The 16531-nt window shown below is 45.8% G+C and overlaps 1 protein-coding gene across 1 annotated transcript; it reads left to right on the top strand.

Moving 5' to 3' along the window:
* Positions 1 to 8506: 8506 nt before the first annotated feature.
* On the top strand, positions 8507 to 10291 carry LOC124696157 (polyol transporter 5-like). The gene is made up of 2 exons (XM_047228925.1): positions 8507 to 8703; positions 8814 to 10291. The coding sequence occupies exons 1-2, from the start codon at positions 8580 to 8582 to the stop codon at positions 10241 to 10243; spliced, it is 1554 nt and encodes a 517-aa protein (XP_047084881.1). The 5' UTR covers positions 8507 to 8579; the 3' UTR covers positions 10244 to 10291.
* Positions 10292 to 16531: the final 6240 nt, after the last annotated feature.

Raw genomic sequence — 16531 nt, 5'->3', positions numbered from 1 at the left:
AAACACATAAGTTTTTCCATGTCGTTTCTGCACCCCGTAGCTTTCATTGACGGCTGCGGAGTCCATAGTCAAGGTGTGCTGCTGTCCTGATCTCCATTCCTTATTGTTCCTATCGTGGTCTCCAGCACGGTCGAGCTCACTGGACACTATTGTGGTCAGTGATGCAGTTGGACCCGTCGCGCGCGCGAGTCATGGCCTCATGGGGCTGCCATGGAGTCATGGGTGCTTGTCGCGTAGAAAATTGTGAGAGTGCATATGGTCCAACATACAGTAGTTCCGTTCGTGGATCGGCCGTGGAATGTTATGAATGACGATAGATGCAGCCACGCAGGTGGCGATGGTACGTCCGGTCGCACTACCGCGAGTCCTGCATTTGTAATCTGCAACTGTTTTCCTGTTGGCAGTGTCTAAATGTTACTGGATCGTACTACTATTCAAACTTCTTCTTGGCCACGTGAATTTGGTACATGATTGTTTTGTTTATTCAAACGGATGCAGGATTTGTGTACGAGCCTGATTTTCCAAATAAAGTTCACTGACATTTGTACAACAGGCTGCTCTATAGAAGAGGTCAAGAGGTTATTGCAAGCATGCACTATGTAATCAGCTACAACCCTACTATGGATACACTTGCATATACAATCAAATAAACGATTCTCCCATATATATGCACAGATAAAAAAACATTCTCACATGTCATATATACAAGCATGTCATATCCAAGTTTGCGGTGGTTTTGGAAAATTTTGACAACCGTAGTCGCCCTTCGCAATTACGGTTTGATAAACTGCTCATATGGATTCGTGTGATTGATCTCCCGTACAACAAACTGAATGATGTATGGGGGAAGAAAATAGCAGGCAAGGTGGGCGAGTATGTCAAGTTGGATATGAACAAAGATGGCCTTGTCAGTGCTCAGTACTTACGTGCAAGAGTTTATATCAAGGTGGGGGAACCAATCATGCGTTGGGTTGGTTTGGACTCAAAAAAGCTGAACAAGACTTTTTGGTATGCAATTCAATATGAGTTCCTCCCATATTTCTGTTTTTCATGTGGTTTACTTGGGCATTCAGAAATCAGATGCCCAACACCGGGGGAAAGGGACGCTAATGGTGTTTTGCCGTGGGGTTCTTTTTTGAGAGCTCCCAATGATCTAAGGAAGAAGAAGGGCCCTCCGTTTGCCGAAGGGGGATATGATGACTATGATGAATGGGCTGCAAACGAGACCTGGGATAACGGAAAGGAAGAAATATCAAGTGATGGGGCAACGGAGCATAGACCTCCTCGAGCTAATCAGTTTTATGCAAGGGGAAGAGGTAGAGGCTTTGGTGGTCGTGGTACCAAGCCGAGTCAAGTGTATCGGAAGCTAGCGATCACGCCGATGGGTACAGAGGCGGAATCTGTGGAACCTCTGAACACTGATAGGGATTTGGTGATGTTTGAGCCGCAGTTATCAGGCTCGAAGAGAGAAGAGGTGGATCAGAAGAATAGTAAGGGGGCAGTCACCCCTGACCCGAAGAAGAAGCGGGTAGCCAATAGCACAAGCACATCGGCGTCGGCTGCATTGCAGCCACGCCGAGATCAATGATTTGTATCAGTGTGAACTGTCGGGGGCTGGGGAACTCCCCGTCAGTTCGAGAGCTTCGCGGTTTCGTGAAGCAGTTTGATCCCACCTTGCTCTTTGTTATGGAAACAAAGATTGAGGGAAAACGAGTTGAGAAACTCACTAGCACCTTCGGTTTTGCTGGAGGATTTGCGGTTGATAGTGATGGTTTAAGTGGTGGTGTGGGTATTTTCTGGTCTTCTGCTGTGACCGTGGACATTAAAGGTTTCAGTCTACATCATATTGATGCAGTGGTGCAGTGCAAAGATGGATCAGTCCCACCTTGGCGTTTCACGGGAATTTATGGTGAGTCTCGCAGAGAGAATCGTCATCTCACGTGAACTTTGTTACGCAGACTACATCAGCTCCGAGATCTCCCATGGCTATGCAGCGGTGACTTCAATGAGACACTGTACAGTACGGAGCATTTCAGTGAGCGCGGAAGGGAGGAATGGCAAATGAGAGCTTTCCGAGAAGCTGCTGAGGATTGTGAATTGCAAGACCTAGGTTTCTCGGGCTTACCCTACACTTGGGATAACAGGCAAGATGGACTAGCTAATGTCAAGGCCAGAATTGATCGGGCCTTTGGCAATGAGGCGTTACTGAATTTGTTCCAACTTGTGAAAGTAAAACATGTGAGCACGGTAGAGTCTGATCATTGTTTGATTGTGACTGAACTACATAAATATAATCAGCAGAGGTTTGCTGGGAGACGCACTTTTCACTATGAAAATGTTTGGCAAACCCACGGAGATTATGATAAGGTTGTAGCGGAGCTGTGGAATAATGCAGAGAAGGGGACTGGTTTGGAAGGTTTTGCTAAATCTTTAACTAATGTCGAGAAGGGTGTATCGAGCTGGGGGACAGCAACGTTCGGAAATTTCAAAAAGAAGCTGTATAATCTTAGAAGGGAGTTGGATCGTATCCGACGAGGATCCATGGGTCGCGGCCCATCACTCGAGGAGAAAAGACTGATGGAACGAATAAATGAAGTTCTACTCCAGGAAGAAATTTGGGTTAAGCAGCGGTCCAGGATTAATTGGCTGAAATTAGGCGATCGCAATACAGCCTATTTTCATGCACACGTAGCTCAGAGGAGGAGGATGAATGCTATAACGGCTCTTCAACGTGAGGATGGTACGTGGTGTAATGAACCTGAAAGTATCAAGGAAGAAGTGCAGGGGTTCTATAAGAGCTTGTACACTTCGGATGGACCACCAAATATGGGTGGTTTATTGAATCTGGTGCAGGAGAAGGTTGTACATGAGGACTATGATATGTTAAACGAACTGTTTACTGAGGACGAGGTGAGGACTCTCATTTTCCCCCCCACCAGCTCTCCCTGCTCTACAGTTCCTGGTCGCCCCTTCTCCTCGGCCGGGCCGATCCGAAGCCCCTCCGCCGGAATAGCCGGTCGGAGACGGTGGAGGTGGTGCGCCGGAGTAGTCTAGGTTTAGTTTAGGTCTCCTCCCCTCTAGATCTTTGGTTACCCTTGTGGATATTGGCTTCATGCCTGTGATGAGGTGGTGGCAGTGGAGGATGGGCTACTCCCTGCTGCTGGCGGCGATGATGCAGCTGCTCGTGGCGCTCCGGCGGTTGGAGCCAGAGGCGGGCGGCGGCAGAACGGCGTCTTCCTCTTCAATAAAGCTCTCCCCCGAGCTTCCAGATCCGGGTGAGTTCGTCCTCGATCTTCCTCTCTCTAGTCACCATGGTGGTGGAGACTGGGAGGAGATCTTCGACGGAGGCGCGGTTGACGGATCTGCGAGCTCCTTATCCGGAGCTGTTCTTCGTGCGAATCACGCGGTGACCATGCTTGTCACCGTGATCTTCGGCCAAAAAGGTGGCCCATCTTCTGCAACCTCCATGGCGGAGGCCCTTTCGATCGGTTGCTGGAGCTCGACGCCGACGGGGAGTCAAGTGGTGCGTCCCCGACTCTCTGAAGGTAGCCAGGGACTTGATCTTGTCGTCGGAGATGAGCGTTCGAGCTCTCCGCGCTATGGACTCGGCGGCGACGCCTTGAGTTCGCCGGCGGCGTGTGGCAGAGTCACCTTTGGACTTGATTGCTTTTTCCATATTTTAGTCAGGGTGGTTTCTGTAAATTGGAAGGACCTTTCTTCAAATTCTAGGTTTTATAGGGCAAGAGATGTCAAGGGTCTTTCCTGTAATATGTACCTGCCACGTGGTTATCAATAGAAGCTCCACCGGGGTCTTCTGGCCCCTTCTTTTGTTCAAAAAAAAAAAAAAAAAACTGAGGACGAGGTCAAGCGAGCTTTATTTCAGATGCATCCTTCAAAAGCACCAGGTGTTGACGGTTTTACTGCGGGTTTTTATCAGCGACACTGGGATTTGTTGGGTCCTGATTTGTGTAATGCTGTTATGGGTTTTCTGAATGGTGGAGACATGCCGGCTTTGATTAATGATACAGCCATTACTTTGATCCCAAAGGTACGGCAGCCCCAATCCATTAAACAATATAGGCCGATTTCTTTATGTACTGTGCTTTACAAGATTGCAACGAAGACAGTCGCCAATAGAATGAGGCCAGTGTTGGAGTATACTATTAGTCAAGAACGGAGTGCCTTTGTGCCTGGCAGGTTGATCTCTGACAATGCACTAGTTGCTTTCGAATGTATTCATTCAATGAAGAGAAAAAAGAGAGGGAAAAAAGGTCAGTGTGCTGTCAAGTTAGATATGATGAAAGCATATGATATGGTGGAGTGGCCTTTTGTTCAAGCTATGATGACCAAATTGGGTTTTCCACCTAGATTAATTCGGGTGATTATGAAGTGTATCTCTTCAGTTAAATTTTCAGTGAAGGTGAATGGGGTGTTGTTGGAATCCTTTTCTCCTTCACGTGGAATCAGACAAGGTGATCCGGTGTCGCCATATTTATTCCTGCTATGTTCTGAGGGTTTAACGGCGTTATTGCACCACTATAACATGGGGTTTATTGACAGAGGAGTTCGGGTCTGTAATAGATCTCCATGGGTTTCCCATTTGCTGTTTGCTGATGACAGCTTAATCTTCATCAATGCTAATACTGCCAGCGCTACGAGATTGAATGATATTTTGACTATTTATAATGAAGCGTCGGGGCAGAAGGTGAATAAGGAAAAGAGTGCAATCTTCTTTACTCCTTGTACTCTGGATGATCAAAGAGAGGCGGTGAAGCAAGTGCTAAATATCCAATCTGAGGCCTTTAGTGAGAAATACTTAGGTCTGCCGACAGCAGTTGGTAGACTGACTAGTGATGCGTTTGAGTATATTGCTGAAAGTTCCAGGGGGAAGATTAATGGATGGGCGGAGAAGAACCTTGCATACCCGGGAAAGGAAGCATTGATCAAATCAGTGATCCAGGCCAAGCCGTGCCACAACATGAGTTGTTTCCTACTGTCTAAAGGGTCTTGCAAGAAATTAACATCCCTCATGAGTAACTTCTGGTGGAGTGGAAATTTGGACAAGAGATCTATGCATTGGGTGGCATGGGATAAACTTGCCATTCCAAAGGGCCAAGGGGGTATGGGCTTCCGAGATATGCATGCTTTCAATGTGGCTTTGCTAGGCAAACAAGCTTGGAGGATTCTTACAAACCCAACCTCACTTTGTTCCCAGGTTTTGAGCACTAGATATCTGCATAACCATAACCTGATGACTGCAACTGCACCAAAAGCAGCGTCGAGGACCTGGAGGGCAGTGCTAGCGGGAAGAGAGGCTTTGAAACTGGGTTTGATTAAGAGAGTGGGCTCGGGTGACTCTATCTCCATTTGGGAGGATAATTGGATACCGAACTCAGCCTCGATGCGACCCATGGGGCGTTTGAGGGACACGAATGTGACCACTGTTAATGAGTTAATAGATGATCATCAGTGGAACGTCCCATTGATACGCCAGCTGTTTTTCGCTCCTGATGTTGATGCGATCTTGAGTATTCCCCTGCGGCGATCAGCTGGAGAGGATTGGACTGCTTGGGACAAGGAGAAATCCGGCGTCTACTCGGTCCGTTCAGCTTATAGAGCTATTGTCGATAAGAATCCGGGGGAGGAGGCCTTGAGACATGGTGACAGCCCTTCCTCTTCTGATAATGATACTGATGTTTGGAAGCGTCTGTGGAAGCTTCAAGTGGTACCAAAGGTGCGTGTGTTTTGGTGGCGAGTTCTTCGAGGTATCTTACCAGATTATGGGACTCTGTCACGGCGACATATAAGGGAAAACAGCACCTGTGGAATCTGTAAGGCGGAATCCGAAACTTTGATGCATGCGCTGATTGAGTGCAACCATGCAAAATTGTTTTGGGATATGGCAAAAGATTTGCTCTTAGTGAAATTACCGAGATTGCACCCAGCTACATGGTCAAGGGATATTTTATGTGACCCGTTGATCAACACAAAGGCGAGAGCGGTAATTATCACAGTAATGTACTCGATATGATCTTCGAGAAACAATCTGACACATGGTGAAGCTGGTTACAATCCAGGGAAGACTATGGAAGTGGTCAGGGAGACTCTGCAAGCACTTGAACTACCAGTTGACAAGGATTTGCCTAAGTCAGCTAGGCCTTCTTGTAAGTGGCAGAAACCACCGACGGACAGTGTTAAAATCAACTCGGATGGTGCCATTCGGGGGGAAAACAGCTCTGCGGCGACGGGAGTTGTTGCACGGGATGCCGTGTCTTTTCGTGGAGCTCTTGGAAAGTTTTATGAGGGCATCTCTGATCCCCTCACAGCTGAAGCTCTCGCGCTACGTGATGCAGCATCTTATGCTGTCCAGAATGTTTTTACTAGAGTGGTGTTTGAAGTGGACTGCGCTGATCTTGTTCGTAGATGGCATGGTAGGCTGGGTGATCGGTCTGTGATCAGGCCAATTTTAGATGAGATTAGTGAGCTAGTGAGTGGTTTACTTTCTTACAGTATTATTCATACCCGGCGGGAGGCTAACCAGGCGGCCCATTCCTGCGCAAAGTTTGCGAGCATTCAGGAGGGATCCTTTGCTTGGGAGGCTGACCCTCCTGGTTTTCTTGATCACAGCCTAAGGGCTGATTGTAACTCGATGTTTGTGGATTAAAAGCAGCAGGTTCTTGACGCACTCTTTTCCTCACCAGGGTACCGAAGGGGACTGGGAGGTTTTTAATGAGGCGGCCTGCTGACTTAATACATGGTTATCAAAAAAAAAAAAAATACAAGCATGTCCACAAAAAACGTTATATGAGACATATATCATCAATCACATGCTGACACTTTTCAATAAAGGACGTTCTATTACTCATAAGACAACATCAAAGTTAGAACCAATTGTTGGTTGGATGGCTAATATGATTGTTGTACCCCCAAATTAACTATACTAGAGTTAGATTTGACACTTGTGTGTCTCATGAGGGCGGAATATTCTTTCAGTGGCTGACGACGTTCCCGTTGATAGCGAGGATACATGTTGTGACTTCGTCAATCTCAAGACCCGACCCACCCCTCTGCATAACTACCATGCACACAGCCACAACAATTCAACAAACACGAAACTAAATATAACACGTGAAATCACATGAATCATGAAGATCATGTACTCATATGGTGAAGGAGGATCATTCTGTAGATCACACTTCCATCCATGCTTGGTTGAGCCCAACAATATAGGCTTATGGGCGGCGATTCCTTTCTGAAGGTGTTGTCGTCAAAATTTCATGTTCTCAGATGATTCACATGCCATCCATGCTTGGTTGAGCCCAACAATATAGACTTATGGGTGGTGATTCCTTCTTGAAGGTGTTGTCTTGAGAATTTTATGTTATCAGGGCGATTCACATGCCATGGTGCCGGTAGAATATATCCTCGGTGATCTATGAGGATGACGCAAAGGAAGACTATTGCAAGTCTAGTTTCAAGCTTCGAAGAAATCTTCGCTCCTCTTTGCGAGGAGCTTCTCGTGCGACCCACAAAGCCAGTGATGGCGAGGTGCTGGCTCGGATCCGGCGATGGAGGAAGAAGATGGTGTTTGCAGGGACCTCTAGGCCCTTTTGTGTAATTTTCTTTTGTTGGGGGTTTTTTCTGCAAATGTTCTCGGTCCTGTGTCCTCTAGTTTCTTCTAGATTCCGCGTGTGTTGTACTGGGTTTGTTTAATATATGTTACGTGGTTTCTCTCTAAAAAAAAATCCTCACGATGAATATTGCTTTGCTCTTTTTTTAAAAAAATCTTCATCCATTGTAAGAATATCCATTTGCCCCAATGGCTAACGTGCTTCTAAATAAAAGTATGATTGTGGACACTCGAAAATATACGCCGGAAGGCCTGCCCTCCCTTAAGAAAAATCACCTTCCATTGGATATAGTACACTGGATTACTCGCATTGCCATACATTTTGATTATAACCGAGATCAAATGTGGCAATCCGTAATTGTTAGTTTCACCATGCACATCTCCTACAAATAAAGCATTTGTTGGCCGGTTTACAAGTTGTTTACACATCATATACTCCTATATATAACATGAACACATGTGGTAGTGTTTAACCTTTGTGGGTGCGGAAAAACGCAGGAAATGCCGGTTTTGGGAGACTCCATGATCGTTGTTCGCTTGACACAATCACACAACCGGTAGGAGTTTGCAGTACGGTGCTTGTCTACGATATAATTAGCTATAACAGCACACATAATCTACGTTTTTCAAACTTCAATTAGCATTGTACACGAATCCACCCTTCAATTAGCATTGTCTCATTTTAGATATGCCTGCATGCTATCAGGTGAAAGCAGCAACTACCATAGTAGTAGTACACAAGAAGAGTCCAAGACAATCTCGCAAATGCCCACGCCATTTTCTACTCAAATGATTGCAACCCCGTGATCCTCAGTCCACAAAAGTGTATTTGAGGACGAAGACCAGCGATATATAAGAGGCGCGAGGAGGCAGGACACGGCGAGTGTAGCTGAGAGCCACGCATCACATACAAACTTCACCTACGCGCCTCGATCTCTGCCGTTTCACCATGTCGAAAGACGTCGCCGCCGACATCCCCGTGGCCGAGGCGCCGGCGAAACGCGCCCCGCTCAACAAGTACGCCCTCGCCTGCGCCATACTGGCTTCCATGAACTCCATCCTCCTCGGCTATGGTTCGTGCACCTCTCTCACTGATTCATGCACGTATGCAAACTACCGAATTTTACTATTTGGAAGTATGTTGTAACATGATCGATGTGCCGGTGCGTCTGCGATCGAGCAGATGTCTCGGTGATGAGCGGAGCGCAGATATTCATGAAGAAGGACCTGAAGATCACGGACAGGCAGATCGAGATCCTCGCCGGCATCATCAACATCTTCTCGCTCGTCGGCTCACTCGCGGCGGGCCGGACGTCCGACTGGATCGGGCGCCGGTACACCATGGTGCTCGCGGCGGTCATCTTCTTCGCGGGCGCCCTCATCATGGGCCTCGCCCCGAGCTACGCGGTCCTGATGGTCGGCCGCTTCGTCGCCGGCGTCGGCGTCGGCTACGCGCTCATGATCGCGCCCGTGTACACGGCCGAGGTCGCGCCCACCTCGGCACGTGGCCTGCTCACGTCCTTCCCGGAGGTCTTCATCAACACCGGCGTGCTCCTCGGCTACATCTCCAACTACGCCTTCCACAGCCTCCCCGTTCACATCAGCTGGCGCGCCATGTTCCTCGCTGGCGCCGTGCCGCCTGTCTTCCTGGCCATCGGCGTCCTCGCCATGCCGGAGTCGCCGCGGTGGCTTGTCATGCAGGGGCGCATAGGCGACGCGCGCCGCGTGCTCCAGAAGACCTCCGATACCCCCGAGGAGGCCGTGGAGCGGCTCGCCGATATCAAGAGCGCCGTCGGCATCCCCGAGGGTATTTCCGACGACAGCGACGAGGTGGTCGCGATCGCCCGCAAGAGCAAGGGCGCCGACGGCAAGGGCGTCCTGAGGGACCTGCTGCTCCGCCCGACGCCGCCGGTGCGCCGCATCCTGATCGCCTGCCTCGGCCTCCAGTTTTTCCAGCAAGCCTCCGGTATCGACTCCGTGGTGCTGTACAGTCCCCGAGTGTTCCAGACGGCCGGCATCAAGTCCGACGCGAACTCCCTCGGAGCTACCATTTCCGTGGGCGCGACCAAGACGCTCTTCATACTGGTGGCCACGTTCTTCCTTGACCGCGTCGGGCGGCGGCCGCTGCTGCTCACCAGCGCCGGCGGGATGGTGGTCTCGCTCCTGACGTTGGCCTCGGCGCTGCACGTGATCAGCGGACGTGCGCCGGCGGACGGGGCGACGGCGCTGTCGGGGGTGAGCATCGCGTCGGTGCTGGCGTTCGTGGCGTCGTTCTCGATCGGTATGGGGCCCATCGCATGGGTGTACAGCTCGGAGATCTTCCCGCTGCGGCTGCGCGCGCAGGGCTGTGCGCTCGGCACGGCGATGAACAGAATCATGAGCGGGGCCATCACCATGTCCTTCTATTCGCTCTCCGACAAGATCACGCTCGCCGGAAGCTTCTACCTTTACGCTAGTGTTGCTGCCGCCGGGTGGGTGTTCATGTTCTGCTTCCTGCCGGAGACGAGGGGCAGGAGCTTGGAGGACACCGAGATGCTCTTTGGTGGTGGCGATGACGCGGGGAAGGAAGATGGTCATGGGCATACCAAGTCCACGCAGTTGACTACTCAGTAGTGAGTACACCAACGCAACACTAGGTGAACTGTTGTTAGCCGTCGCGTGTTTAGTGGTGGGACCGGATTTACCACATGTCACTTGGGCCCCAACTATTATAGTCATCGATGGCATCAAGATTCATGTAAAAGTCCTCCTCAACGGAAAGCTAGGGGGGCATTTCGCATGCTAAAGGGTTGCGCCAGGGCATCCCAATCTCACCTATGTTATTCACCTTGGAAACTGAACTGATGCACCATCTATTTCGTCCTGCCACAGAAGTCGGTATCGTTCGGCCGATCCAGGATAGACCTATATACTTTCCGGTTTCACTCTATGCGGATGATGCATGAATTTTCGTCTGACCAGAGCTCTAAGATATACGAGTGGTATGCCATATCCTTCATACCTTCAGAGATGATAGTGGGTGATGACCCATAAGTATAGGGGATCGCAACAGTCTTCGAAGGAAGTAAAACCCAATTTATTGATTCGACACAAGGGGAGCCAAAAAATATTTGTAAGCCTTAACAGCGGAGTTGTCAATTCAGCTGCACCTGGAAATAGACTTGCTCGCAAGAATTTATCAGTAGCAACAGTTTTATAGCAGTAGCAGTAGTGAAATATAAGCAGCAGTGTAATAAAGATAGCAGTAGTGATTATAGTAAACAGCAGGATTAAAATACTGTAGGTATAGGGATGGATGAACGGGTGCTGCATGGATAAGATAATTCATGTAATAATCAAGGCAAGGAATTTGCAGATAATAATAAAACAGTATCCAAGTACTAAATAACCATAGGCATGTGTTCCGTATATAGTCGTACGTGCTCGCAATGAGAAACTTGCACAACATCTTTTGTCCTACTAGTCGGTGGCAGCCGGGCCTCTAGGGAAACTACTGGTAATTAAGGTACTCCTTTTAAAGAGTACCGGAGCAAAGCATTAACACTCCGTGAACACATGTGATCCTCATATAAAAGCCTTCCCCTCCGGTTGTCCCAATTTCTGTCACTTTGGGGCCTCGGGTTTCGGACAGCAATATGTGTATACAACTTGCAGTTAAGATCATAAAACAATGAATATCATCATGAATCAATAACATGTTCAGATCTGAAATCATGGCACTCGGGCCCTAGTGATAAGCATTAAGCATAACAAATTGCAACAATATCATAAAAGTACCAACAACGGATACTAGGCACTATGCCCTAACAATCTTATGGCTATTACATGAACAATCTCATCCAATCCCTACCATCCCCTTCAGCCTACAGCGAGGGATTTACTCACACGTGGATGGGGAAACATGGATGGTCGATGGAGAGGCTTCGGTGGTGATGATGGCGATGATCTCCTTCAATTCCCCGCCCCGGCAGGGTGCCAGAACGGAGTTTCTGATCCCGAAAATGGAGTTTTCGATGGCGGCGGAGTTCTAGATATCTTCTGGCAAAATCGTCGAACCCCTGTGCATTTTTAGGTCAAGGGCTTTAAGTAGTCCAGAGGGGAGCGTCGGGGGCTGGTCGAGGCGGCATCACCATAGGGAGGCGCGGTGGTGTGCGCACCTCGTGGCCCCCCTCCGTCTTGTCTTCTGGCTCCGTAAGTCTTCTGTGAAAATAGGCCCATTGCAATTATTTCCGGGGATTTTCCTGAAAACTGATTTTCTGCACAAAAATAAGACACCAGGGCAATTCTGCTGAAAACAGCGTTAGTCTGTGTTAGTTGTATCCAAAATACACAAATTAGAGGCAAAACAATAGCAAAAGTGTTCGGGAAAGTAGATACGTTTTGGACGTATCAACTCCCCCAAGCTTAGCTTATTGCTTGTCCTCAAGCAATTCGATTAACAAGCGAGTGCGATAAAAGAACTTTCACGAACACATTTGCTCATATGATGTAAATATTCTCATTATATGGACGAGTACTTAGGCAATTCATAATAAGATAAATGCAAATAAAGTCATCTAATAGTTACGTCAATCATGAAAAAGATACCAACAAACTAATAATAAGCATCATGAATCATATCTATCAGCAGGATTGCAATGTTCATAAAAAGATATGATAAAGCGGTATCTCGCTTGCCCGTATTTGTACAGCAAAACATAAATGCCCAGGCACCTCTGAAATTCATGGAAAGACTAGAATTAAAGATTATCAAAGAAAGCATCAAAGTTATACCACAGTTAACCATATTCTGGGACAAACATATTATACTAAGAATGACAATTATGCTCTCAAGAAGGTGCTCAAAGAAAGGATGGTGACTCAACGTAAAAGTAAAAGATTGACCCTTCGCAGAGGGAAGCAGGGATTAACATGTGCTAGAGCTTTTCATTTTTAAAACAGAAGTAAAATTGTTTTGAGAGGTGTTTGTTGTTGTCAACGAATGGTAGTGGGCACCCTAACTACCTCGTGAGGTAGACTTTCAAGAGCGGCTCCCATGAAGGACGTTATCTCTACCAGCAAGGTAAATCATCCCTCTTCTCTTTTGTTTACACATGTATTTTAGTTTCATTATGGATGACACTCCTCCCAACCTTTGCTTACACAAGCCATGGCTAACCGAATCCTCGAGTGCCTTCCAACATTCACATACCATGGAGGAGTGTCTATTTGCAAATTAAGTTGCTTACTGATAAATCAGGGCAAAACATGTGAAGAGAATTATCAATGAAAGTTAATTAATTGGGGCTGGGCACCCCGTTGCCGACTCTTTTTGCAAAATTATTGGATAAGCGGATGTGCCACTAGTCCATTGGTGAAAGTCTGTCAGGAGTAAATGACAAGGTTGAAAGATAAAACACCACACACTTCCTCATGAGCTATAAAACATTGACACATATTTAGAAGTACTTTGAAGGTTTTAAAGGTAGCACATAAAAATTTAGTTGGAATGGTTTGAAATGCCATGCATAGGTATTTATGGTAGACACTTTGGAATAACTTGGTTTTCAGGGATTTGGAAGCACGACCAGCATTCCCGCTCAGTACAAGTGAAGGCTAACAATAGACTCGGAAGCGACAATCAAGAGAGCAATAACTGTCATAATCATGCTTGCGACAAAATAAAATTAACGGAGGCATAAAAGTGATACGAGAACTACGAAGCAAAGTAAATCATCGAGGCTTAATTGACTTTTGTTTTTCAGTCATATGCATGCGTGAGCATGTGCCAAGTCAATTCAAATGAATTATTCAGAGCAGGATACCACAATGTCATACCTATCTATGAATAAAACAATGCAACCAAATATTTATGACATGCTACTCACATTAATAAATTGGAGCTAAACATGAGAGATCATGAACTACTAGACTTTCATTAAATGGCATATACCTCACATGAACCAACTAAGCATGCTCACATGAATGAGTATATGTACAAAAATGAAAACAAATAGAGTTCATACCAGCCTCTCACCACAGTCGAGTGTTGTCGTAGATCGTCATTTATGCCTTTCACTTGTGTGGCTTGAATAATATGGAATGAAAACCAAGCTCCAATCATCGGAGACCTCTGAACTCCATAGTAAACTTTACAAAACCAAAGAAGAACAACGAATATTTTTGGCGTTTTCGATATTAGAGTCACCGAATGAAAGTAAAATCTTTTTGGATTTTCTCATAGCAAACCAACGATAGTAAATAAAGCAAAATAAGGACAAGAATCCAAATAAACAAATGATAAAGAGAAACAACAGAAATATTTTTGGTCTTTTTGTGTTTTAGAAAAGAAACAAAGCAAAAAACAAGAGAATGAAAACTAAAAGTGTCACACAGACACAAGGTGGCAGAAATCCGTCAAACTTGACAGCAGTACACTAATTATTTTTTTCGAAAATCTTGTGCTGTTCAACTCGAAACGTGCTCAACTAATGAAAGTTAGATAATAACCTGGGGAACATGCACAAACATTGGCTTCTCAAAGTAACGTTCTGGTTATTTTTTGGAATTTTTTTAGTATCAGTACAGAATCTGTTTTTTAGACAGCACTTCCCCAAATATCATCTTACTCATATTAGAGGCAACCATCGGTACACAAATGAAAAAAAGTAAAAGTAAAGGTTACTACAGTAGTAAGAACCTTCAAAAACTAAAATAAGAACCTACTGAAATAAAAATAACCGAAAGAAAAATAACCAAAAGAAGCAAAACAAGTATGTACAAATATCCGGCAATTGTAATATGCAATGAATGAGTGATGCCGGCATACCTCCCTCCAAGCTTAGGCTTTTGACCTAAGTGGAGATCAACTCCAGCGAGGGTCAGGGTTCCACGCCGGTGGATCATACATGGCGTGTTCATAATAGGATCCCTGTGCCGAAGAAAAGGATGAAGGTTCCACATGCCCGAAATGCTGATGTGAAGAACTTGCTGCGTCGGATGACAAGTCGAGGGGTTCCTCGGCCTCCTCTATGCCGTCTCCTGCGTGATGGCCGCTCCTCTCTATGTATGCATCAAGTTCATCTTCTGTGATCGACAAACTTTCCCTGGAATCAAGGTTAAACAAAGCAGGTGCAGGCAATACAACTAGCCTTTCAGATTTAGTTACTCTCCACTTTTTCTTGAAAAAGGTTATCTCATAGGACAGGTTATTCGAGTTATACCAATTAGAAACAAAGTCATATTTTATCATGGAAACAATATCAAGTTTCTCTATAGAGAGCTGAACATCAAGAGAGTGAGGTTCTACACCATGCATAGCTAGCAAACGAGAGGCAATGAGACCTCCACAAATTCCTCCTTTATCACGGTTAGTAGCAAGCCTAAAAGCTATCAAAGCACCCAAATTATAAGTTCTATCACGTTGCAATGCAGCAGGTAGGAAAACCAAGTCATGGATGGATAACTTATTTGCATTCTTTCTAGCAAGAACGCACTTGGTGATAAAGTAAGCAAAATAGTGAATAGATGGAAGTTGAATACTACGAATTTTACCACTCTCATCTGAGAAGCTTCTCCCTTGACAGATCATCTCGTATAGATTCAAGAGTTGTCGTGGCAGCCCCCTAATCTTCTCACATGATCCCCATTGTGGCACTTTAATAGCTGCACAAAAATCATCAAAGGGCAAGTTGATAGTTTTATTGTAGATTTTATATCGAACCATGGGGTTAGGTTGGGACCAATGGAATTCAAAATCCTGCACTGCTCGACATGGTTAGTTTTGCATATTGGTAAGGTTCACCAACAACAAAATCTTCTAACCCTGCATTAGAAATTAGATTTTGAACATCCTGAAAAATTTCTGCACTCTTCATGAAATCGGTGCATGGGTAGTAGGAGGGGAATACCCCCTCTTCACGGTGGACTTTCATAACTTCATGCACCTCCAATTCATGTTGGTTGAGTTGGTGTCTATTCCACTCCATTTTCTGAAATTTTTCAACAATCATTATAAAAGTTGATTTTGAGACATATAAATGAGGGAAACTACTATAGGAACTTGATAGAGTACTAAACATGCATCAAAACTAATTTTTACAACTTAGAACAAGCATGCAAACTCACTTAACATGTCACCTACATCAGCAAAATACTCAAGATATACTCAACTAAACAAAACTCTATTTGGATAATCGGAGGAGTCACATACCGGAGAACAAATGCCCCAAATTTCAGCAGCAAAGATGGGCTGAGCAAGGAGATCAAAAATCTCGAGCAAGAACAGCAAGAAACTCGGGTTTGAACAATGGTGGTGTGTTTTCCCGTGAAAGAGAGAGGAGTGGTAGGTAGATGAGTGAGTGGAGGGCCAGGTGGGGCCCTCACCACAGGGTGGCGCGTCGTCCCCCTCCTTGGCCGCGTCGGCTCATGGGGGGCAGCCCTGGGGTGCCCCACTGGTCAGCCCCAGGCACTCCCAGGTCGCATGTTGAAAATAGGACCAGTGATATAATTTTTGTAAATTTTTGAAAACTTCGAAAAATGCACATTTCTGGGTGTTAAAATGACTATTTCAGGACAGAAAAAGTTTTTCAAACTTCTAAACAACTAAAGCATCTTGCAAAACAAGTATTACTACAAAAAGTAAACAAGTGGAGAAACAAAGAAATGTTGTTTAGCTCTTCTATGCATATAAAATGTACTTGTTAACAAGGTTGATCAAGTCTTGCCACCAAATAAATTTTACATGACATAAGAAGAAATAAACCTCAAATCAATCATGTTACCTTATATTGTATTGATATGGATCCAATCATAATATTTTGATAACCTTGTTTAGGCTCATATATAGGACAATCAATAACTCCCACTTTGATAGTTCTCAAATTAGAAATTGTATTAACTCCATATACTTTATCAATCCTC

Source organism: Lolium rigidum, chromosome 3 (genome assembly GCF_022539505.1).
Source record: "Lolium rigidum isolate FL_2022 chromosome 3, APGP_CSIRO_Lrig_0.1, whole genome shotgun sequence".
In the NCBI taxonomy this organism is placed as follows: Eukaryota; Viridiplantae; Streptophyta; class Magnoliopsida; order Poales; family Poaceae; genus Lolium; species Lolium rigidum.
Note: the sequence above shows the minus strand (reverse complement) of the source record. Positions and strands in the feature narration are given on the sequence as shown.